The sequence below is a fragment of the Notothenia rossii genome, assembly GCF_949606895.1.
Source record: "Notothenia rossii genome assembly, chromosome: 3".
Lineage (NCBI taxonomy): Eukaryota > Metazoa > Chordata > Actinopteri > Perciformes > Nototheniidae > Notothenia > Notothenia rossii.
Window position 1 is genome coordinate 86,142,070 of NC_136901.1, and position 26,585 is coordinate 86,168,654.

The 26,585-nt window shown below is 40.4% G+C and overlaps 1 protein-coding gene across 12 annotated transcripts in view; it reads right to left on the reverse strand.

Moving 5' to 3' along the window:
* Nucleotides 1–26,585, reverse strand: part of LOC307030967 (teneurin-3) — a 202,704-nt gene that overhangs the window by 58,030 nt on the left and 118,089 nt on the right. For 7 of the 12 annotated variants that reach the window (XM_079667615.1, XM_079667622.1, XM_079667617.1 and 4 more), the window contains 4 exons: nucleotides 19,001–19,245; nucleotides 11,096–11,221; nucleotides 9,043–9,257; nucleotides 720–930 (listed from right to left, as the gene is read on the reverse strand). In XM_079667615.1, the coding sequence (XP_079523741.1) occupies nucleotides 720–930; nucleotides 9,043–9,257; nucleotides 11,096–11,221; nucleotides 19,001–19,245 (797 nt within the window). The remainder of the gene's footprint in view (nucleotides 1–719; nucleotides 931–9,042; nucleotides 9,258–11,095; nucleotides 11,222–19,000; nucleotides 19,246–26,585) is intronic. The other 5 variants (XM_079667623.1, XM_079667619.1, XM_079667621.1 and 2 more) reach the window with 2 other exon arrangements.

Consider the following 26,585-nt stretch of genomic DNA (forward strand, 5'->3'; position numbering starts at 1 on the left):
TTTCCTTGACACATTTTGTTTCCGCCTCTTCCTCGCCCCTCAACCCCTTGAATGACTGATTCAAGGGACGGAGGCAATCTCCTGAGTGTTTACAGCTCAAATCCTCTCTGAGTTGAAGTTAATCTGACATATCCTACAGACAGATCTTGTGTTCATTCAACAGACCATCGCTCATGAACGGCACCCCCCATAAGACCGGGGGCCCTCATTTTGATCGGCGTTAAGAGGGCAAACTTTTTTGTTATTGCACTGTCTTGTATTGAATGTTCATTGAGCCAGTGTTGGACCCAGGCAATTTTGACCTCACACATCGATACCTTCATATTTGTAGGGTTGGATCAATGGAAAACTCCCCAAAGGAAATAGAAAAACGTTAACTCAACCTTAGTAGTTTCTCCTACCTCAAAACCCACAAGGAAATTTCACAGACTCCAGAACGCTGAAGAGGTTGTTAGGAAGAAAGAATCAATGCAGTGTAGTGTCTCGTATTGTTGTGTTGAGCACAATAATCCACTACCCTCCAATGGAAACTTAGATCTGTCTCTTAGGTGGCTCAAAGTTTTAAGAGCTCAGCTTGTTTGAGTGGAAGCCAACATTTCCACCAACTGTTTGTGAATTCAGGCGCAGCTGTTAAAGGAAATTAAAGTCTTCCAAACATGTCATTACACATCATTCCAATCACTCTCATCAGCCGTCGCAGCAGATGTGTGTCCTCTTACCCTGAATGATGGTGTTATAGGACACTGTTTCCGCGTTTCTTCCGTCATTATAAAACGCCAGGTGCCACACCCCTGAGTCCAGGTACTGGATGAAGCCGGCTTGGTGCACGCTGACCGGGTGATCCTGCCGTCCCCTCGTCTCCGGTTCACTCTGAGTCCGATGTTCTTTGGCGATAAGCCGGCTGCCGTCCAACAGCTCCACAAAGTCATACTGCAAAGCAACACCAAAGACAGATTACGACAGATGCAGATGATTGTTATTTTAATGTTGCTCTAATTAAATCAGGCAGTAAAAAACGCCAGAAAGTTCAAAAAGTGGATGCTTTCTTCTGTTGGATGCTTTGTATGCGTGATTTCCCTAACTGTCGGAGAAGAAGACTTCAAAGTGGTTATGCAAAACACAACAAAATGAACAGGTCTGTGTACCCAGCAAATATTTCAGTATAATAAATGTTGATTTTCTGTCACATGTATTTGTAGTTGATAGATGTTGTTTGGAGAGTTGTTTGTCTACTGATAGAGCTGATATGGCTCTTGGGCTAAGGCTCAACAAGATTCCAAAAACATGTTGTACATTCTGACAGGAGTGCACTTTAACAGAGTCTGGCAATGTGTTTATTATAATTTGTTAAATTAACGCAGATCATGCTCTGTGTGGATGCATATACTTAGAAATTCAGAGATATTCACTGCCAGTGTGTGCACAAAATACAAATAAAAGGATAAAGGGAAAAGCTTTCTTCAATGACAGCTATATGCAATTATTTGTCTCTGTTTTTAATTCAACTTAATATCACATTGCCACTAATGTTTTAATTGGTTTATTGTATGTTTTTAATACTGCATGTTCCCAGGAATCTCTCAAACAGCGGATGAATACATCATATCTTGAATAAGTTTAAAGTAAATACGTCCTTTTTTTTCTACAGTAGCAAACACAGTATACAAAACAACAAATAGAACATAGTATATACCCCAGGCCTTTTTCTTCCTACTGTATGTTTTGGGGAAGCAGCATAGCAGTCTCTCTGTATTTCTTTCAAGCAAACATTGATTTACGGGGTAAACAAGGAGTAACGAGTCATTCCTGCCAAGTGAAACGAGTAAAGGGGCGCATCTGCTCTCACTGCACCTGCTCAACACCTGAACCTCTTCTTGACGGGGGCTGTATGGTGGAGAGCACTGCAGCAGAAAACAGAGTAACAAACCAGCAATCCCCAAACAGTCTATAGGCAGTAGAAAGCACAACAGATGCAGACAGATCCCATGGCTAAAGCTGTTGTTAGCTACACAGATGCACTGAGCCTAGAGTGAACGCTCAGGATGGAAGAGAGACTATGGGCTGTTAAAAGTCTGATGCACTGAAGCTAGATTAAAGATGGATTTAAACACAATGATGAGGTCATTTGAGAGATTTGGGGAACTGCCAAGCTATTGATTTTTGCCTGAAAATGATTTTGTTTGTGTTTCAGACTTGTCCGCTCAATAATAAGTAATATATCATTTAAAATACATTTTTAAAGTAAGTAATGACTTCAGTCACAACAATTGTCAAGAGAGAAAGGTACATATATCTGATTTGGCAGCAAGAGGTCCGACTTAAAAATCATTAAAAAAAATTGTTTTAGACATGCGAGTACATTTATTTATTTATGTTTCCTTATAAATAATAGAATACGATCGGAAAAAAATATGTCACAAATCAGCCTAATGTGTTTTTTAAAGCTGCATTAAAGCTAGGTTAAGTTATTTATTCATGGGAAATAATTCCATTGTAGCCTTTCAGCATATTGTAATTTAAATGATCTGGAAAAAAAACAGACTTCTGCTCGGTTTTTAGCTTAAAGTCCATGTAATGTCCAAAATAAATGTTATTCTGTGTTAATAAATCGCTTCATCACTTTCCACTGTTTCATTTGACATATCAACATCAATGATTCTTTCCATAAATACCCCCCAAATAACATGAAATGTGTGCCACTTTCCCGTCTTATTCCGCTCCGGTAGCGAAAAGCTTGCCAGCCATTAACCCAGCTGTGTGACGTCACACGTGGCAAACACCAGCCTCGTCTAGATTGTTTGTTTTGTATCCTTCCGCTTTTTTCGCTCAACATATGTGTAACCGGACCTCGCTAAACTTTTTTTATCTAACAATTCATGATGGGGAAGCGATGTGTAGTTGTGAGCTGTGAATGTTTCCTGATTGCTATAAACATTGATCATGGGTGCTGGAAGATTGTGCACAAAACTCGGGTCAGAATTAAGTTACTACAGGTGTTATGCCAGCTTGAGCTAAATGTCACCAGAGTACAGTGAACTTGCCTAGTGACTGAAATATATAAAAGTTGAAGTGAAATAAGTAAGGCCAAAAATGAATTACGTCTGAATATCTTTATTATTTTTACCACTTTTAATTATTTGTGGGCTCGCACATACCAAAATAGACTAATGTACACTGCAATAAAGATCAAATGATACAAGTGAAAAATTAACAAAAGAACCCTTTTTTATTTATCAAACAGTAAATTAATACAATCTTACAAACTTGTGATTTGGAAAATGTTGTTATATTTACATGTTTCTTTGGAAAAATAATATTGTAAATGATGTACTTTGTAAATTATTTACATCATGTGAAACCATTTTAACCAGATCAGCTGCATGATTTATGTCAAATTACAGATTTGGCCATTGAAATCCCTGATAGCGGCCTCCCGGTTCAGGGTAAGTCTTCCGTATCTCGGTTACAGCACGCAGCGGGACTGTGATTTTTGGGCCGAGTACACCCCAGCACCAACGTACAAACTGTCGATAAGCTGTAGGCTATATCGATACTACCTAATGAAAAAAAAGTATACAGATTATAAATATATTTGGAGAAAAATAAAATGTTATGTAGTAGGCCTACTATTATGTAGCAATGGTTACAAATTGGCTTATAACATGATATTTGTATTTTACTTGTACAAAATAAATATGAGGTTATACATGACTGCTTGACAGAATCATAGACCTCTTATATATTTCCTCACATGTGTAGTTGTTTCTTTTCCCAAGCATACATTGAACTTGCATACACAGAAAAAATAAAAGCCAAGCTGTTTTTGACTGCTTGAAAGAGTTTAATGGTATCTTTAAAAGTGTACTATATCTGTAGCGACTAAAAGTATTATATGAAAGCAAAGCTGCAATAGGCAGTTGAGTCAATCAATATTTACTTACTGGTGTAGTGGGCCATCAACTGCTCTGTGTTGTTGTTTGTATTGAAGATACGCTATTTTCAGTGTCCAAACACTGAGACAGCCTTCTCTAAAGCCTGGGTGGCTAATAATGCATCTTGGTTTCTCGTCGGTGTCTTCTATCTGGCAGAGTCCTGCACGGGTCTGATTTTCAAGACCCGCTCCCGCCCCGCACCCGTGACGTGCAGTACCGAACCCGCCCCGCTACCCGCACATATTGCCAATTAGTTCCGCAACCCGACCCGACCCGCCGGCACAAGATCCGCAACCCGACCCGAACCCATATATAAGCAGTGACAACGTGCAATTATTAACACACGCAGTTGCATATTTGGCTCAAAAAGCCTGGGATGTTGTTTATTTTTTCCATCTAGGTTGACACCAAAAGCCTCCCAGACGTTGGATTTCGCTCTTGAAGAAGAGTTATTGAAAATTGTGTATTCTCCGCTATAGAGCTTCACCTCAGCCATTCAGAATGTGGTGCGCTCAGCAGCAGATAGATGCGCTGCAGAGGTTATGATTATGCTCGGTCCCGCGGAGGAGAGGTCTGAGGATTTAAACATTAAACTAAATTATTATTGTTTAAATATATTTATTATGCAACACCCGCAACCGGACCCGCATCATCTTTGTTTTACCCAGAAGCGAACCCGGAAAAAAGCGTTTGAAAAAATACCACCCGCAAATCACCTTTTTTGCGGGTCACCCGTCGGGTAGGCCCACCCACGGATACCCGACCCGATTCAGGACTCTGCTATCTGGTCAGTAGGTTGCAAACTGTCTATTTGTTCCATCACCTGCCAGATCTCTCTGCAGCATACACATTCATCTGCAGTGGGCATGCTTTCACAGCATTGACATGTAGCCTACACCTGAATATTGTACATAACATTAAAAAAAAAACAATATCTGCCGGACGTGTGAGGAACAGATGACAAATTAAGATCGACATTTAGTGCAGGTCAAATTAAATAAAACTGAATTTACCATTCAGTATTGCTGACTCGAGTCTCGCCGGCTGCGGAATCCGCTTCTCTTTCACAAGTTTCTGCCTCGTTGTTCGATTGCCGGGCAGGAGGCTCGTACTGATAAGGCAAGATGCCTTGAAGTGAAAGGCTAGCTGGTTCACTCTCTACTTCTGTAACTGAATCCAGATAACCCACCGAATCTGAGCTTGAATGATCGCTCTCGCTGTCGCTGTCTGAAGTTGTCGCGTTGCTTGCCATTTGGACTGATTTGATCAGATGGCAATGTTTGCCACGTGTGACGTCACCGCTCGTTCGGGAGTGATCGGGGGCGTACTCGGCAAACTTCGGAACCAACATCGGTTTTTAACGTATATGTCATTTAATTATGACCAAACTTTAAACATTTTTATTTATTTTTATTCTGGTGATATCTAAACTACATGTTAAAAAACACCTGTGTTAGATGCATTACATGGCCTTTAAGTAAATGTAGCCCGAGACGTTGACCAATCACAGATCATTTGGAGGAGAGAACCGTCCTATTGGCTGCTCTAGGAATGCAGATGCCTGTTCTTGTCCCGTTAGATTCTGCATGAAGCGCATATCTGTTTGGTGGGAGGTGCTCAAAACAGAGCGGGGAGGGAGGAGAGCAGCAGTATGAAGTAAGATGGCTGTATCTTTGTATTCTGGCTTTTTTTTGCCTTTTACTAAAAGCTGCCTACCCTGGGAGACCACTTGAATTACAATTATGTTGAAAGGTCATTATGGAATGAAAAATAAAGTGCCTCCTCCAGCTTTTTTTTCTATAGTTTTTAATAGTAGCATTCCATCATAGCAACACTGCATGTTTATGATATTACCCCAAACCCTATTTAAACCTTAATCGGCACCTCTATTGAGCTTTGTTGGCCTCTTTCACTTCACTGCATTAGCTGCATGCTCCACAATAAAATCACAGCCCCTCATCAACAAACCCATTTCCAAAAGCAGCAAATAGCTGTTTTCAGCAACAACAACAAAAACAACGATATTCTCACCGCTTAAGAGGCAGATCATTTTTTCTCAAGTGTTGTTGCAGACAAAACCCATGCTAAAAGATGTTGCACTTAAATGTATCAAGTGGCGAGAAACACAAGTCCAATTGGATCCTGGTGTTGCTCTATTTGTGTTTGATGTGTAACGAGGCAACTTTTGACACACACTTTTAGGCTTAAGGACTTTATAAACTGGGAGTAAATCAGTGTTTTGCACCTGTCATCTTGTTATGAAGTTCTTCTCTGCCTAGTGGGCAATAATGAATCATCTCAGCTTTAAAATCACTATGTGCACGACGTCCAGCCTCGTTGAAACATAATGGGCTTTAAAAGAAAGGGACAAGAACATATATTAAAACAGGATTTAAAGCTCAGAAACGGGACAAACAGGGGCCCGAGCAACTTTGCAGTTGACTTGAAAAAGACAGGAAAGAGAGCATAAAGCGAGGGGCAGGTGAAGTCAACCCTGTGATTTAAACCCCTTTGAGTGGAGCAGAGGGGCAGGGGGAGGATATTAACCTGGCGGAAGTTGACTTCTTTGTGTTTTCGGCTTGAGGGGGAAGTAATAAAACTGTTCATCCCACGAAACCTAAACCTCCTGGCGAAGTGCATACATCTCGATTAGCCGCAGTGAAAGCCCCCCCCAACTCATCTCAATCCAACAATGCAGTGAATAACAGGCGAGAGGCCGAGCGTGGAGAGACTGCAGGATGCCCCGCAGAACGAGCCCAGAGCCTGCAAATACTTCAGCCTTTAGATAGAGTGAACTTAGTTTGGCACTTGGAAACAACTGAGAGCAATCTCTTAAGAAACAAACTACAAAAGTAATTTTCTTCTAACTTGTTTGGTTTGTATCAGCTCGGACAAACACTCAATAGCAGAGAGAGGAAGTCTATGTTGGAGAAAGGTGGAAAGCCTGTTGCACTTAAATGTTGTCTTGTCTTCCGAGCTGTGAATACAACGAACAGTCAATATCTCTCATTGGTGTCTTTCATGCTCAGTTAAGTAAATGCATTGATTTGTGCCCCTGGTCCCTGAACAGTATGTAATTTAGAGGAGGCCACAATGGACACAGTGTCGAGAATTGACAAGCTTGAGTGTCTGTGCAACAATTGCCGGAGACATAAAAGCAGTGTCTTGTTAATTAGTACCCTTTGGACTTTCATTTTGGTTGGGGCTCCTTTTTTCACCTTGAAAGTGCAATCCGGATCACCTGTTGTCCCTTACATCTCAGTTTCGACCGTCAGAGAGTGGCCCTACACTTGAGTGAAGCCCGTCTTTACGAGCAGAGAATGTCAAGAAGGTTAGGCTAAGAGCTTTTGCAGTCAATTGTGCTGGCCATTGTCTGAGTGCCTCCATCACCATGATCACACAACGGACATTCAAAATGCCGGAAATGTCATTCAAGTGACAAATGAGACATTTTCTGAAACACTTCAATTTGCAAATCCTCGACGTTTAGTGGAAATTAAAGATGTGCATGTCCACACTGGCAAACGGAAATAAGCTAATACCTCGCTGTAATGTGCAAAGGCATACCGTGATGTCAGGAATTCAAATAAAGGACATCATAAGAGCAGATAGAACACCCTATTAATTAATATAGTATTCATATAAATTGTTTGATACAGTTTAATTTTCAGGCTTTTTTAAGACGTAGTGAAATGGCCTCAAAACTGCTTTAATCAATTTATTTTATTAAGGACTGATTGCGTGGCTATGTGTAATGTGAAAGGAGTAAGAGCGGTGATGAACACATAGAGAAATATTGCTAATATTATAATTAAAGCCATGGAACTGGTCCAGTAATGTCAGCAATAGTTAGCCACGTTTTTTTTAGAAGCTGCAAAGCCCCTGAGACCAGAGCCCAGTCTGCTCTGATTGGTTATTTGGCAATCCCTGTTGTAATTAGTCAACCTCTTAGAGATGTCCCGCCCCTTACTCCATCACGTATAATGTGTTGGAGCACTAGCCAATAGATGCGTGAGTGTTACATAGAGATGTCACTATTGGATGTTATCCTTTGCAGACCATTTACATGCACACAAACGTATACTGTATAACACACTACAGGAAAGGGAACACCTCAAAAAGCTAAAGTGGGCCCCTTTAATAAACAAAGATAAAACTGACGTAATTGTTTTTGGAGCCGAGGGGGAACGAATAAAAGCCAGCGCTGAGCTTCAGCCTGCAATGTTCAAAACAACAGATGAAGCCAGAAATCTAGGTGTAGTCATGGACTCTGAGCTGAGTTTCAACAGTCACATTAAAACAGTTACTAAATCAGCCTACTATCACCTAAAGAATATATCTAGGATTAAAAAAATAATGTCACAGCAGGATTTGGAAAAACTTGTCCATGCTTTTATCTTCAGTAGACTGGACTACTGTAATGGTGTCTTCACAGGTCTCACTAAAACATGATTCAGCTGATTCAGAACGCTGCTGCTCGAGTCCTCACTGACACTAAGAAAGTGGATCACATCACTAATGTTCGGAAGTCTTTACACTGGCTTCCTGTGTGTCAAAGAACTGATTTCAAAATACTGCTGCTGGTTTATAAAGCATTGAATGGTTTAGGCCCAAAATACATCAGTCAGAACTAAACATGGTGAAGTTATTATGCTCCAACATCTGGAACAAACTCCCAGAAACCTGCAGGTCCGCTGCAACTCTGACTACTTTTAAATCCAGACTGAAGACTTTTCTTTTTGCTGCCGCATTTAATTGATATATTCATTTCTTACACTGCACTGTAACTTTTATTCACGTACCTGTGTTATTCATGTTTTTTTTTATCTTTGATTAAGAGTTTTAAAATGCTATTTTTTAATATGCTTCTGCTGCACTATTTCTTAATTATTCATTTTTTCGTAAAGCACTTTCAATTGCCTTGTGTTGAAAGGTGCTATATAAATAAACTAGCCTTTCATTTCAATGTTACTTTTTAATTACAAGAGATGTGTTATATTTCTTTGAAGAGTAACACAGTTTGCAAAGCGTCACAAGGTGTCAGCTTCATAGCATCTTTAATCTACATGGTGATATACCTGATTTAAAAACATTAAGAAAAAGGCTTTACCTGAGTGTGAGAGGGTGTGAGACCTTTCCTTCCATAGACTCCTATCAGTGCGTTCTTCTGTACCGAGATGTTGAACTTCAGGAAGCGTGGGAGCTCCATGCTGAGTTGAGAACGCCAGAACACCCCCGGTGGGACGCTCTGACCTGCCTTCTTCCCTACGTCCACCTGTCCCGTATCAATGGAGTTGTTCTCCTGATTCAGCACGTTAGTCCTTCCTAGAAGACAGACACACACCCACACTCGGATTATATAAGGTGTCGCAAATTCCCAAAAAACAGCAGTTATGGCTATATTGTATAAATCAGTCATCACAGAGCCTTTCATGCCATCAGTTAAAACCTCCGCTTTCATCTCAAATCTAATATTGCTCTTTCATATTTGGATATCAGTAATTGCTGCATTCAATCTTTTGCTTACCAGTGCAATCTTATTATTTTTACCCAAGCAGGGACTTTACAATAAGACAGTCATATATTTTCCAAATGAGCAGTGACCAAGAAAGAGAGGATTAAAAGTAATGGATCCCTGTGGTCCATGATGCACTGCTCACTGAACAAAAAATGACCAGATATAATTGGCTATTTATTAGACTCTAACAGGCCGCATTTCACGTCTTCTCTCTGGTCCTGATGACTCAGAGAGCACCGCCTCATCTTAGATAAGGTCTTAATGGAAACTGTCAGATATACTCAGCGCTACCTTCCCAGAGCAATAACAGCAAATCAAAACTATTTTGTGAATTATACCCTTAAACTGTGTCCTTACAGCGCAAACGATGGAGGGATGGCCAGTTTTAATATGACTCATGCTCAAATGAAAAATTGTAGTCTGCAAGGTGTAATTACCAGAACAAATGTCATTGTTAGGATGAAAAATACGTCAAATGTTTTAAAGTCCTTGCCGTTTGAAGCTATATCGTGGAAGGAATACAGCTGTGCTTTTTACAACATACTGTGGCATAGACATATAACTGGTTAGGTGGATGATGCAGAGATGTCCTGATACATAATAACATCTCAACCTTTGTCCCTGCCTCTCATACGAAGCGCTTCAGTGTGAGAACCTGTGTATACAGTCACTGGGAGTTTATCCGTTCGTGCCAGACCTCCGTTATTTGCATGCCGGGGTGCGTGTAATGAGGCCATTGGCTGTCACTTTAGTTCCATTCAAAGTGAAGACTGGTAGCCAAGTTTACCTCAGGGGAGAATAATAGCCTGCTATTGATTGCCTTTAAACAGTCCAAAACCTGCCTCATGCTATCTTAATTAGCAGTACTTATGAGGATTTAAATCTAGCCGAGTTTAAACAATTGAGCTTTTGCATGGCCTACTCAACTCAATTAATGCTGTCGTGGCTGTGCATTCTAAATACAGCAATGTGGTCAGAGATTAATTTGGTGGCTTTTGCTGTAAAGGTGAGTTGGGATGGCCTGGCTGCGTGTTGTTGAATACAGAATGGTCCAAGATTATGATTAGGTAGTGCAAAGCTGTCTGGAATCAGTCAATTAATATTCAGAAGGTGAAAGATCTCAGTAAACTGTAAAGGCTGACTTGGCATCGAGCACCAAATCATTCATGAGGCCAAATGGTTTGCTGGTGAAATTTGTCTTTCTTAATCGTCATTTGAACCTTTTTTTGATTTAATTAATTAGTATTCTTCAACCTTTTTTTTTTTAGGTATCAGCATTTCATTAAAAAAATCATTAATTACACGAAACCTAATCTACTTCAACTGAAGTTGAGATTATTCGCACATTTAAAGTGTTAGTGCTAATGAGCTAGACAACCGGTCCATACACCATGCTTTTGCCAAGCCATTTATTATTTATTTAATACAATGAATATTAGAAAATTATGAATATTCAAACTTAACCCCAAAAACCCCAACATATCTTGAAAAAGCAATGCCAACATAACCTTGACCGAAATAAATTAGGATACATGGAAGCCAACAAAAATAATAAAGAGTATAATTATGGAGCACTAATACTGAGAAAGGCTTATTTGAATGTTAATTAGCGGTTTATTCAAATGTCAGTCTTTTATTTTCTCACCGTCAGCAGCCAGAGCTGTCACTATGCTCGACTGAGTGGGCCCCGTCTTCCCAACTCCTCCGTTTTCAAAAGCCGGCTGGTTGTCCAACTCTTGGAGCTGCCAATTGAGGCCAAAAAGGTGCATTGCTGTGAAATACACAAAAAAGCTGCGTGGGTTTGTAGAAATGGATAAACAAATAAGCAAATAAGTTGAACATAACAAGCCGCTTTAGCACAAAAGACCTGTGGGAGAACACAATGGATGGATCCAATGCAGGCAGAAAAACACATCAGTTTAACTTCCAACTTTTCTGTTTTTTCAGGCTACTCAACAATGGGTGGGCTTTGTGTAAACAGCGTGCTGACAGAGTCCAGACAAAGTCATTTAGATCAATACTCAGGAACCCTGTTGCTCCATCATGTTTCCTTGGGGAGCGCTGTTCATTAATGTGCCACAGTGTCTGCACACAAACAGCTACTTATCAAAGAGAGTAGAATGTGTATTTTCATAAAAAAGCTTTCACTTCAGACAAGCAGAAATGACACACTGGGAGAGTGTTGAACTCTCTAATTCAATGTGATAAAAAGCAGGAAAGACATGGTGACAGTTCCATGTTTGTGAGTGAGATGGAGGGAGAGGCAGAGTCTTTTAAGAAGGATTGAGGCAGTTTATTGAGACAGACAATCACAGCAGGAGGAGGAAGTGAGTGTAAGATGCTGCAACAGTCCTCTAGTTGTGTAAGATAACTAAACTTTGCTGGCTTTCATTCAGCAAACCTGCTTCATTGTCTCAGTATTGGAGGCAATCAAACTGTGTTCTTGTTGTTTTGGGAAGCTGAGTTGCTACTGTGAGCACAGCGAGAGGGCCAATCTCCTTCAAAGTCACCATCCAGGGAACATGCTGAGGAAGCATCTTGATTTCCGACCATTTGATCTGCGGGAGGAACTTTTCTCCAACACTCACCAGGAAGATGGATATTGACTGCAGTAAATACGAAGTGGATGTGGGGCCAAAGAGAATATCAATTGTGAAGGAGACCAAAAGAGAGAGTGTAAACTAGTAAGGAGAGTGTACCAATCCATACTTTGTAAAGAAATAAGACTTGTGTTTTGCTAAGAACTTGTGAATACTGTAAGCATCATTAGAATACACAAAGCACTCTCCTTGGTATTTAAAATGGACATGTGCACTTTAACCTTTCATTCAAGTTTAATCAAGCAGATTTATTTGAGTTTTAATGTTTGGTTACACAGTACATTCAGCCTGCATAACCCTCTGTGTCAAAATCAATGTTGGCTGCATGTGAGACAACGCAGAAACACACATGGTCCATCAATATCTTATAACTCAGACTTTTCTCTCTGAATGGACACCCAGCGTGAACACCTATGATCCATGCAGTTTGTTCCTTTTTAGCTTCACATATTTTTTATTGTGATGTCCTGTGTCAATTGATTTTATGGTTTGAAACATTTCTGAATGCTACTTCAGTTTCAGATATATGTGCATATTCCCATGGCAACACAGATAGACACAAACAAAATCTTCAATTTAACATAATCCGCCAAGAATCAGAAATATTTATAAAATAGTTAATTAGTACCCCAACACTAAATCCAAACATTGGACTGAAAACTTCTACATTTAAATACAACCTTTTTTTAATGTGTAAATATCTCATTTTCTTGGATTAACATATTGTTGGTTTGTAACTGAGAAACGGCCCCAGATTTCTTAAAAAACAGTGTTAGCTCGGACCGAAATTGCAAGTACCCAATGAGGTAATGGGCACTAACAAAACAATAATAAAAACAGCCTTTTGCCTGAAAAGAAAGGGACATCTACTCTAACAAATTGATTGTCACTTTGAAGTGAAAGCAGGGTAAGATATTACTCAAAGGGTAAAAGGTAGCATAATCTGTTGCTTAACAAACATGTATTTAGAAACCTAGTGTTAAGTGTTTTGAAAAATGAATCATTTCTAAGCTGACAAGAGGAGTCAGAAGAAGAAGAGAAGACTGGACACCAGCTTTACAAAATGACACATGAACAACAGATGGTGCTCTTAAACACCAGACGTTGTTTACCTTAGTGCTGAAGATTCAATCATCTTTTAATTGTATTTTTAATGCTAATGATAGCAGATCTGTGAGACTGTGTTTAGGAACATTGCTGCTTTGAGCTGATAGCAAACATTAGCATGCTTACATAGTGAAAATGGTAACATGCTGATAATTATTAGGTATTATTGAACAGTTTTACCATCCTAATTAAGAATGTAGGCTATGTATGTTAACATTTGAATGATTATCATTGCGTAACACAAATTAATCTGAGGCCGGTGTCATTTTTTGGTTTTTGGTTTTAAACCAAAGTGAAAACTTTGACGCAATGCTGGTTTCAGATGAAAGGTCTGTCATCCCCTATGTAGTAGAATTTCTAAACAATGAAGCAAATTTCCCTGCATTTCATCCATTATCTGTACAAATAGTCAACTCTAACCTACAAATATCTGCTTCATGGTAAAAGTCAAAATCAGAGTCTGAAAACCTTTCCACCGGTGTGACTCCTGAATACAGACTTTAGCCCATTTAACAGATTAGTCTAGAGACTCTCTACATGTTCACATCTCCCAGTATCCCCAAATATTCACAGTGTGTGACGGTGGGCTCTCGTGTATCAGACACACCGCAGAACCACCAAGAGCCTTCCCCTCTTCACTGCTCGCTGGGCACCAGGACCCGAATCCCCATTTACCTCATCAACAAATTGCTTTGAGGTGAATAGCCCTCAATTTGTGAATTTGCATAAGTTATTCCAGCAGCCTAGGCCAGTTCAATTAATATTTATGGGCCGTGAGCAATTCTCTTACTGAGCAAGAAGCAGCAAAAGCTAGCCTATAATCTCAGAAGTCAAAATTCGCCCTGTGGAACACCTCCACAGACGATGAAAGGGATATTGAATTTGTAGGTTCACACAATGTTAGTTTGAGCCCTGACATCCACATGGTATTTAGTGTACAGAGGCACAATCACATTTGCGCTGGAAAACACAACATGAGCCCCAGATAATCCTCCTGGAAGCTCTCAGAGCAAAATCCCTATTTAGTTCATAACATTTTTGTTTGGGTTGTTACCTGAAAAAAGGGCTAATTATTCGACAGATGAAGGTTGCATTTCTTCTTTGTGGGAACAAATAAACAATTATTTTTAAGCTGAGCAACCTAGGGCTTTTAAAAACACAAAGGAGAATAAAACCTCTTAAGTGTTTCCTGTTCAAATATGCAGAGGACGCCTGTCTGATGGCGATCATCACCGAGAATAATGAGTCCATATACCACAGAGAGAGGTGACCCATCTGGAGCCCCAGTGTGCCAACAACTACTTGGAGCTCAACAGCCTCAACATTATTGAGATAAACATTGTTTTATGCTGGAACCTGCCTGCAAATCCCCAAAGAAACATCCCGAGGGACTCCCGGGGATGTTCCTGTTCTCTGGGATAGTATCTCCAACAACCTCAAATGGAATGACAACATCTGTAAGACAAGATCGACCAAGACAAGGTGATTTTCTTTTGTACCTGCGGCAATTGACAAGCTCCCTGTTTCCTTGGGGTAGTCTCTGCGGGATTTCTTGATTTTGTGTTAGTTTTAGATTAGTATCAGGAGCAGACTTTTTATTTTCCAACACAGTACTCATCACCAACGAGTGGAAACAACCTGTATCAACCACTCTCCTCTGCTGGCACGGCCTTGTTAAAACCAAAAGTGGCAACCATGTCAACAATTTCATGAGAGCCATCATTTTTAATCAACCGGGCTTCACTGACAAACATAACAAATCCAAAAATAGATTCTAGCCTTTACCAATAAATTACATTTGCGTGGTACAAGCTTGCAGTAAATTAGATTCTTCCTCAAATCTGAGATGCACATTTACAAAGCCACTGCTAACGTAACATAATCCTGGCTTCATATAATGACTTTAAGTTATATATTTTTCTATATTTGTGTGTGACAAAAGAAGTCTATTGTCTTCTCCTTATAAACATTTTGGATCAAACATGCTCAGTGAGTATATTGTGCACATTTGATTTTGTTTGTGCGGTTCAATTTGGAGGGCATTTCCAAGAATCCACATGCTGTTTCTGAATCCAATCAGTGCATCAAAGCTGGACCTGGTCCTGATTGGCCTCCCCTGTATCTGAACAATTGCTGAAATCCTTCCAATCAGGCTAGTTTGCATAACTGGAACTGGAAAGCCTCACCTCAGCAGGTTTGCCTCATTTGAATTACAGGAGCTGCTGTCAGCCAGGGTCCAGTTTCATGTCTGTTCTCCACGCTTTTCTTCAGATTAATTCAATAAGAAAACCTTTTATCCAAACTATTTGTTTCCAAAATATCTTGAGGCATATCAGTCTTAACCTCAACAAAAACAGTCTTATCAACAACAAACTGAAATTGAATATTTTGCTACAGTTTAACATGTAACAGATGTAGATGTGCCTGTATTGGTACTAATGGGACTGTGCGAGCTAACAGTAAAAAAGTATTAAAGCATGAGTGCACGTGGTGTCTATTTGAGTCATTGCACCTGGCAGGTGAATTGGCGGTGGATGAAAGCGAGAGGAAGTGGTGGAAACACTCTCAGACACCTGAGGCAAGTGGCACTGGGGCTGCATCTGTTTAACTCACACACACTCAGGCACACTAACACATGCAAACACACACCGTAGGAGATGGAGCACCAGGAACAAACTGTGGAATCAGGCCAAAGATACAATTCCCAAACAACCTACAGGTCTACAATTAAACAAGTTAGTAAATGTCGAGATGAACATGTTGTGAATGAATCCAATCTGCTACAAATGTTAGTGACAACAGCTGAACAAATTAGGGGTTCGGCTCCTTTTCCCTGTGTAAACTGAGCAGATCTACCACTAGCTGTCATAAAAATAGCAACTGATCCCTACACACAGAGGAGCGACTAAGATGTAAATGTATGTTTATATCCATACTAATTTTATGGCATCATGAATAAAAACAAGTACAAAACTGTTAAGTCAATAGGCCATTGTGAATATTGATATAGCACATTTATGACCTATCCTCCAAGAGAGCACTCCCCTATCCATCTCCCAATAAAACACTGGTTATAGGATCTTCCCAACAACCTCATATTTCTCCTTATACAACTGTGTCACATTTCCTCTGCCTCCAAGCATGCTGAATACTTATATATCCTCTGAGGGAGACAGGCACAGTGTAAAGATTAAGGGCTTGGATGACAAGGGAGGGCATGAGGAGACATGAATCTGTAACAGGTTTATTGCTCTGGTCGAGATTCTAAAGGTTAGCAAGAAGTCAGCTTTGACACACGCTGTAAAAAACAAACATCCGAAAGTCTTCTCATAGGAAATAATGCCCAACGGATGGGGGGGGGGAGGATGAGCATTAGTTTATCTTCCTGGCCGAGATAAAAGCATTTCCTGTTTAACAGAGTCTTAAGCAAGTCTTGGTTGAAGCACAACAAAGGCTTTGTGGACCAAGGTCTTCTTTTAAGATCAAGTGTTTGCTACTGTTTCCTTTGTTATAAGAGCTCCTCAACTGTTTCATTTTGAAGCTGCCATCTGTGCTGGCAATTTGAACAGCCCTGCTTGTGTTAGAGCAGAAACCCCTGAGGACATAAATTCTATGAACTGGGGATCCAAAGTCTGGGGATGATGCACAGCAGCCTGTCAAAAGAAAACAGACAGGAATGTCTTGTTGGAAACTGCACTCGGGCCATGTCTGCATATCGGACCGAGAGCTTAGTCAGACAGACGCTACTGAATCATATCAGGACATCTTCAATTTCTGCAAAAAGGAAAAAGCAATGAAATAGAAATACTCCTGGCAGCGATCAAACTTCATACAGATTAAGCGGCTACATTCGCTCTAGGGAGCTTGTCTATCATTTGTTCCCTTTGACCGAATGACATGTCTAAAGATTGTCTAATGCCGGGCGCAGATAATGGAGTCAGGTTTACTCTCCCTACAACCTAAAGAAATATGTTGCCACTTGCACAAAATCTGTTGGTTTTCATGCACTTGGGCTGACAAGCGTGTGTTGCACCTTCAAATCAGACAATAGGCGCGTTCACACCAAGTACTTTTCCCACAAACGTTCCTGAGAACTCTTTAGTTCTCATGAACTAAGTACAGATCGCGTTCACACCGGAAATTAGTTCCTGGGGGTGGATTAGGCAAATGAAGCCGCTGACGTCACTTCTCCTTCTTCTGCTTTGGGTTTACTGGCAGGCCGCAAACAACTTCACGGCGTATACTGCCACCCAAAATCCCCGGCCGGAAGTCCTCGGAGTTAGGGACTGGTTTCAGTAGAAGCTGCTGGGACTCCCCCTTCCGAGTAAACGGCCAGAACGCCGACACCTCCTCATCTCCACCGCTCCCATGTTTTATTTTGTGTTGTCATAAGTTAGTCTCTCTGCATTTCTGCGCTGGGCTAATGCTAATGCTAATAATGCAATGCGAGGATAATAAAATGGCGGCTTCACAAACGTTTTTGGGAGTTTGACGGGGCGTGGTTTGCATTCCGCCCAGCCAATCAGACACAGGAACCTTTTTCTCCCACGAAAGTCCCTGCTCTCTAACATGGACTGAAAAGGGGGTAAAAAAGGTTCTCTAGAATTAATTTAGTTCCTGGGACTTTTTGGTGTGAATGCAACTAAATTGTAGTTCTCAGGAACCTTTGGGGGAAAACTACTTTGTGTGAACGCGCCGAATAACAACAAGTGCACAGTGAAATGTTCGTACCAAAGACTCGGTGTACAGTTAATTTGGTTTAGATGTTTAGATGGTTTAGATGGTTTCAAATGCACAATACCAAGGTGTACACATTGGATACCATATGAATCTAATAGTGTTAACACACCGACGCCTTCTACAAAAAAATATCCTCATGCCAGGCTCGGAAATACAGGCTGATATTTCCTTGAATTGCCCCTCCAGAGAATCAAAGTTCTGGTCTAAGCCCCTATTTGTGCACATGTTCAGCATGGAATATCTGGTAATATGAGCAGTTTAAAGATAATATTTTCACCCCCTGAACTGCTTCCAAGCACGAGCAGGGACTGAAGTCTTGCAATGTGAGGAGGAAAAGAGAAGACTTTTAAATTGCTACTTGTGTAGGATGCAATTTTGAAAGCTGGTAGGAGTGTGGCCTTGAACTGTTGCTAACGTGTTGTCAACCGTACAAATGAGGAGTTGGGGAGAGCGTGTGGGTAAAAGTGAGAAAGTAAATCAGTGTGTATTATTGAGACATGAAGAGAATCAAAAGCAGAGCAGCTTTTAAATTACTTTGAGGTCGGTCCAAATCAAAGTGTCAACGCCTTGACAGCACGTCCAAGTCATTCACTCATTAGTCTTTATAAACAAATTGCAAATCAGGATGGGAAGACGTTCAGTTCTGAATGCTAACTATTCAAATGGCATGGTTTATGGTTTTGGCATTTTCCTTTTCAAGCTGTATTAATTGTTTTAGTTTTTTTTTCATTGCTGCGGCCAACACCCTTTGGCGCATATGTCTAATAAATAAATATGTGGCGACTGAATGTTATTTGTGAGCATGTCATCAGTCTCATATCAAAAGTCTGAATGTTGTTGCTCTCAAGGGCAAATGCAAAGCTTCAGGGATTCTCAAGTAGTCAAATCTGCATCTATCATTTTGTTTCAACACTATATTTCTGACTAGGAAAATGTCTGTGTGGCCAAACAGACAAAACTAGCTGATCTGTAGCCCTTATTAACATAATATTGTCGAATAATCTGGCACTGTTTTTCTAATGTTGTCATTTGGCTGTGTTACAGATCATTCATTCTCCTCATGCATATTGATTTCAAAATATCTTTAAAACATCCAAACTCACCCTTACCTATGCAGTAGCAGAGGACGATGGACAGAACCACAGCGATCCCCACGGCGACCAGGGCAGTGCACTTCCAGGAGCAGTGTTTCGGCGACTTCTTGAACTTGAAAGCTCCTCTGGAGAGGCTGTGTCTGGGCAGAGGTCGAGCCGGTGTGGAGTAAACCGTCCCTGTAGCCATGGTGTACCCGGGGGCGGCTGTGCCAAAGAAAGGTGTTGTTCCTGTGCCCGTTTTAAAAAGAAAATGCCTGCATAGGGGAAAAGAAGAAATAGGAGAAAACGGGTATGGATTAAATCAGCATCCCAAAAGATGCAATGCTTCATGTACTGTACTGTATGTCCAACTTAAAACAATTTTCTAGCTGGATGCATAACCTCAATTTGCTCCTGTTCCAAAGCTATGCTCAATAGCTCAAAGCAAAAACATTTAACCATTTAACACCAGGCACATCCGTGTGTATCACACTGCAAGAGGGACTGGGTTTAATTCTAATATTTAGCTCAATCCTGACATTCGAAAAGGTGAACAAAAAGTACCTCATAAAAACAATCATCTCCCACTTGCCCTTTTACAACGGGGCCTTTGCTAATAGCCCATTATACCTGGGGTAATTAAGAGGGTTTAATCAAATGCACTACAGAGCGATCGTCCTATTAACTTTTAAACCCCACGTGAAAAGCTCTTAAGTAAATGAATTAAGCCTTGTTGCCACTCTTGCCACTACTTAGAGATTAATACCCAAATGCCTGTAGGCTTATGGGGACGGCAGGGGAAATTGGACAGATTGACCATGCATTGCAAATACTACTTCGCACCAGAATTGCAGAATTTCATGTCTCCGCTTTCTCCATTTAAAAAATAAATGAAATTGCCAACAGTATTGACTCTTTCTCAGATAATAAAGCTTCATTATCGTTCTAATCTTTTGTTATTCATTTATAATTATTCACCATCATACCAATATTCAACAAGAAAGCCCATTAGCCACTTGAATTGAAAGGAAAAAGCATTTTACCCACTAATTTATACCATTGCATCAATTTCTGTGACTTTGGTATTGAATTATATTGTTTTGACTATAGAAAAGTCAAATTTACATTTAAAAACGTTGAGGTTAGCCTCTCTTATATAGCCGTCACTGAACACCATGATGTCACAAGTACTACCTCTGCTACTACACTCCCCCGGCCCCACGAGGACGAAAACGGTCGTTTGCGTTACTGTTTAGTGTCATATTCGGCCACACGAGGACGACCGAATATGACAGTAAACAACTGCGGAAACGATAACGGGTCCCAAGGTGGATAGAACGGCATACGCAACGCTCTGGGGGGTCCAACGGCTCCGTGTGTGCGCCCTATACGATCATTTTGTGATAATGATGACGCAATAGCCCCACCTCTCCCCGCGTCAAAGTCAACTGCATACTGAATTCAGATTATTTATCTTTCTCTCGATATAGACATAAACGCAAGTGAAGTCTAATCTGACAGGACGGAGACACGCAGCTCTGCTCACCTGCGGCTCCTCCCGCTGTGATGCAGCGGTGAACGGCGCAAAACACACACTTCAAGTCAGATCATCACCCTTAGCTATTTTAATTACCTCTCAAACTAACTAAACTAGTTATAAATATGTGTATTTGTACTGTCGGCCGGGTCACTCATTACTGGATCAGCTGCTGCATGAGACAGAAGCTGACGCTGTCCGAAGAAAGGGAGGAAAAAGAGAGGCTCCGTGTATTTTATTATTATATTCTATAGATTCGTTATTCATTTGTTTTAATGCTCAATAAATAACAAAGAAGACCTTTGACTGGCACTTTTATAATTTTGTCCGAAAGATTTCAACTGTAATACACGTTGACTGGCGAAAAACTCTGCCCGGTTCCATCGGCCCCCACCGCGGAGAATAAACAGAAGGGCAACCATGACAACCATGCTTCTTCGCTGCTTTTGTGGAGGAAGTTACAGCGCCACGTACAGGCTCCTGCTATGTACTGCAGCTTTTCCAGCTGTTGGAGCTAAACGGAGCTGTCTCGTGACAGAGACTATCCGGTGAATATTGCGTGTGGACGGAAGCTTTTTTGCGATTGCGTTTGCGTTAATCCTATGCGTTTAGCCGTATGCGTCCTCGTGGGGCCGGGGCCTTAAACACCCCAAAATACCTTCATCAATGATTTTTTTGATTGTAAGGCTTGGATAGATAGTGTGAAAAAATAAGCTTCTGAGTAATTCCTGACTTCTGAATTGATGGTCAAAAATGTATGTTTTAACACCAAGAGCATTAATATATGGCAAGTGAAAGAAATCACAATTCCAAGCCGTTATTAGTGGCTTTCTTGAAAGTCGATGCCTTCTTGGATTGTGAGTGGCTTACAGGCTTTTTAAAATAACTACCTAGGAGGAAAATGTTAGGACTTGTATCCATTTTTGAAAGATGTTCCTGATTTCTTAAAATGAGCACTACCAGCAGCCCCGCAGAAATATATTGAATGGAACATTTGGGGTTTAAATAAAGTTTGGTTAAGTGCAACAAATTGGCCAGGAAAAGCAAGGCTACTTTCTTGCTCTTGCACTCTGTCATTTCTGCTAAAAGCCTAATCCAACGTTTTTCAATTCCCAGAGGAGGGGATTGCCATGAACACCAGATATTTAAATAAACCAATAAATTGATAAAGTAGTGTTTGCTCATCAATTATTTGTGCGGCAACTGTGAAGCCTCTATGTTCATTTTGTTACAGTTTTTTAATCCTGACTGTGAATCTGTACTAAAGAAGCTAATTGGGTGCATAATCTAAAGCTGAGCAGTTAAGCACTCAAAATCCATGTAATGGCACTTAGTCGTTACAGTTTTCCTGATTATTTGATAGGAACGATGGCCCAAATGGCTTAAACTGTTTCATTAGTATTCTCTGAGTTAGACAAAATGTTGTTTCTGAAGAATTATCAATATTAGCCGTCCAAAAACATGCACAGGGAAGGTGGTAATTCGATATTTGTGAAATCGTTTTAACAGGTTTGTTTTACAAAGGGCACATCGTAAACCTACACCATAATGCATTGCTCGTATTTCAGCCCTGCCACTGATTCTCCAGCCACCTCCTGTCTCCTGTGAGGATATATCTGAGCTAAAATCTGCTCTGATCAATTCTTGACAAAAAGAACAAATGTCAGATTTGGATCGTCTGGCTCCTTGATGCTCCGATTGACACGTGATGTTGTGGACAGATTCCAGTTAAAGGTTACAGCATGACACCGCTGGAATGACAATGATGAGGGGCGTCTGCAAGCTGGGAAAAGTTCAGATTCTTCAATCTGGAACAATCTGTACTGTTGCTGCGGGAGAATTCTTAATGTGCAGTTGGGTATGAATTGAGGTCAGAACTTGCACAACGTTGGAGGCGGCAGATGTGTAGTCAGACACATGGCCAAACAGCCTGCGCTATCTAGGGAGTTAAGTGTAAGTGGATGCAATCTGATGAGGTGGACAGAAATGGACGTGAGGGTGTGAGTTCATGTTTGTGTGTATGTAGTCTATTTGAGGAAGGTGACTACCAATTGCAAGTTGCTGAGATGATGTGGCGACAGTTTTCCCTGTAAATAAAAAGGTCTTAAATCCACCTGGATCTTATTTATGCAACAGTGTTTGTAAACAACATTCTCATGGGCTTTAAGTCAAAGACGCCTGAACTACATTAACATCAAAGAAACATGTGGGAGTTTAATTTGAAAACATACTACATTAAGGGCAAAGTGAGACACGCTGTTAAGAGCAACATTTAAAATATATATATATATACAATAAATCATTAAATAGAGTATTTTCACAATGTAGTTACTTGAACAACTTGAAAGCACATATTATCACCAGAAACATATGGCATGCTTAGGTTGGTTTAAAACTCAGCTATTCTGCAGTCATTTACTGTAAATCACTTTTGCTTTGTACAAGTAAAGTAACATTAAAATCACGTGCGTACCAACTTTATAGACAGAACATTCGGCTTTGGAGATTTATTTAATTTGTCCTTTATGTAATTCTGTTGTTTATGTTTTTCATGTCGGCTTTTTTTTCCTAATAGCAGTCTGAGGAGTCTGGAAATGATGCTGTTGGACATGATTAACCAACAGCAGACCAGTGTAAATGTCTGCAGCTATACACAGTGGATGACCGGCTAATTGATTACAGCCAGTGTGATGCAACAAGGCACATTACTATGCTAATCCAGCCAGCTCTTGTGATAGCAAAGTGGTGTGCTTTGAGTGTGAGGGAGAGAGAAGGAAAAGAGACAATCAAAAGAGTGTGAGACTGAGGGAAAGAGAGCAAATGAATGGCCGGCTGTCAGTGTGATCGCAGTGCATTTGTGTGCGCGCCTGTCTTTCCCATTGAGAAGCATGCAACACAAAAGCAGCAGCGAGCCGGCTCTCCTCTGCTCTCACAACATTGCTTGTCATCGGGATGACATTTGAAAACATCCTGACAGAGGACAAAAGACTAAACATTGAGTGGGTGGATTTGTCTACGGCTAAGCAAGAGCTGAAAGGTTGAGAGAGCACACTAGAAACAATGGGAATCGAAGCCCTTGGAATATGTAATCTGCCTATTAGCTTAAATTCTGTGTTAGCATTAGCATTTCAAGGTGAGCGCTGGAAAAATCCGACGGCTTTCATCCGTGGCTGAAAAAAGACTACAGATGTGTCCGGCGTCGCGGTGCTTCGTTTTCACACACGCTGCCGTCGCCATCCCCCATATCGCCACCTGCCCTCCCAACAGGAAGCCTACTAGTAGGTGCTATTCTAGTACAGCTAGCTCGGCACCCGGGCGACAGTATTTCAGTCCCGACAAGGTTTTCTTTGACGTCCTGCCCACGGAGATCAGCGTGGTGCCATCTTGAGTCGCTCTCTCAGAGTGCTCAGATTGTTTGCACATTGAATTTTTTATATTTAACGAGATTGATTCAGTTTGACATAAGTGGAGCTCAGCTCTCATGCACATACATTTAAGATGATCTTTAAGTCTACCTTCTGAGATTTTCCGGGGCTAAATCCTGATGGCCAATTTAGTTGAAGTGTATGTAAGCTTTAGGTTACATTTGTAATGTTTACCATGTTTTGTGCATATCACTATTTAGTCCACTAACCCTATCCATCATCTTTTCGTGTAAGCTTTTACATTTGCTGACAAAAATATATATGAAGGACCATGCATACAAATACATTAATCTCAGCAAAGAGAAGAGATGCAATATTATAGCTAATAGCTCATTTCGATCTGTGGTCCTCAGGCAGGTTCATAACAATCAACAAACAAATAATAACATTGCATGATCTCTATCAGTCAAACAATTTTTAAACCTGATTTAAGTACAGCTCAATAAATTAATAGATAGTACACTTGAAATACACTTACATGATCTCGGTCACTCAAATAATTATAAAGCCTGATTTAAATACAGGTTACGAACATAATACTTAGTACACTTCAAATACACTTAAATAAAATATATAAGATATAGCATGACAATACAGTTCAAATAAAATAAAAACTCAGATTGCAGTGTAATTAATATTGGCATCAAGACCAGATGTCCTTTGTATTGCCAGCAGCAGCCGCAGCTAATGCAGTAGCTCATAATAAGAGGAAAATATTGAAGAGCTCAGGAATCACCACATACATATGAAATGTGTGCTTGGCACTAAAATATGTTGGCATAATAAATGAAAAGGAAAACACACGCAAGAAAAAAAGGAAACAAATACATCTTGAGGATTACCACTTTGTCTACACCACCATCCATTTTTGGCAGGTAACCAGCCATCACTGTGAGCGCCTCTCTATTCTAGAAGGCTAGTTGGCCAGTATCTTACACATGACTAATTAGACCTGGTGCGCGATCCTAACACCATCACTCGTGTGGGGAAAAAAAGTTACATTTTCCACCTTTGATGTGAAGCACGAGTGCCTGACTCATGATTTTCATGGACACCCCACACAAACAACTGCAGGCACACACAAAGACACACAATCCAACTTGGATTACCTCTGCTATTATTTTTGTCACCCCAGAGAACAATTCCAACACATATTCTATCAGGAAAAGGTACTGTCTGTGGGACACTGCACCACATGCTGATTTTAGAGCCGAGACATCATTTCATTTCACAAAAGGACTCCCTTGACGCATGAATCCAACGGGGATTGGCAGCACATTTATAAATGCAACGTGTGGCTGGGCAGGTCTTCAAAAAGGCTCTGAAGAATCTGAAATGTCATAAGGACTTCACTGGCAGAATCTCATTGAATCTAAGAGGGAAAGAAATGCTGAAGTAGGCTATGAAGGACATACATATGTACTGTAAGAGCGTACCTGTATCTTATCCAGTGGAGCACTTATTATACAGCTTATATTTTTGCTCCATAAAGGGCGTACAAAAGATTTATTTCACACTGGTAAAGTCGATCTTAAACAAAGGACTAAGCACTGCTCAAGAATAATTACCGTATATGTGCATTGGTCTCGTGGGGGGGAAATGGCAATTCATTTCATAATGAAATTCAATGGAATAGTTATAATTGAAAATATCTCAAAAAACTATTTCAGTGAATCCAAGTGGTTAGTAAGGGATACCTGAGGGGTTTATTAAAAGTACTCCACACACTTTAAATATCTGATTGTCTCTTATGCACTTGAGAATAGCAACGAGCAGCAAGCATCACTGCTCTGTTGCCGACTAATTTAGCCATTTGAATGGAGTGGTATTGGTAAGAACAAAGCAGAGTCAAAGCTGAAGTAGAATCTTTTCATAGAATCAGCTGAAGTGCAAACTTTGCATTTGTTATGGTGATAAAAAAACAGGATATCTTTTGGTCCTTAAATATTCTTCAGAATTGCTATGCTTTGTGTACATGTATAATGTTACAGTACAAAAAAGTATTGACTCGTCATTTGTATCACTGAAATACCACTTAAAGTGTTTTTCCGAGTTGTAAAAGACGGCTTTACTTTCGCAGTATTATGCTTTATATTTTTTAACTCAGAGTAAATGAACCAAAATCAAACTCGGATGTCTTAACACAGCTCTGACAATATGATCACAGTGGGATCAGTGACTTTATTCAATCAGAATAAAATAATGAACAGTAGTTACAGTGGAAGTTCCTGAGTGCAGCACTTCACTCATTTGAAAGAACACTGAAAGCTACTCACAGTGAAAGCTAGTTGGTATTGAGTCAAATTAGCACACTCCTGCTTTGAAGACGAGCACTTTTATGGGAGGTTGCACACACATAATTAATTACTGCTAATTGCTGTAAAAGTAGCTAATGCTGTCAACGTAGTGCTTTATTTTCAAGGAGGTCATGTCAAAGGAAATATATTAAACAAGATCATAACACTGGGATTTATATTTGACACTTTTTTTAATCAAGTGTCTAGTAGAGAATAATTTACTGACTGCACATGTGACACCCTTACTGCGTAAGAAATGAAATCCATGTCAATGTGGAAAAGAGATTCACATCCCTGTGGTAGTACCTGAGGCCACTATGTGCTGGACAAAACCCCCTGAAGGCTTCCTAATAAAT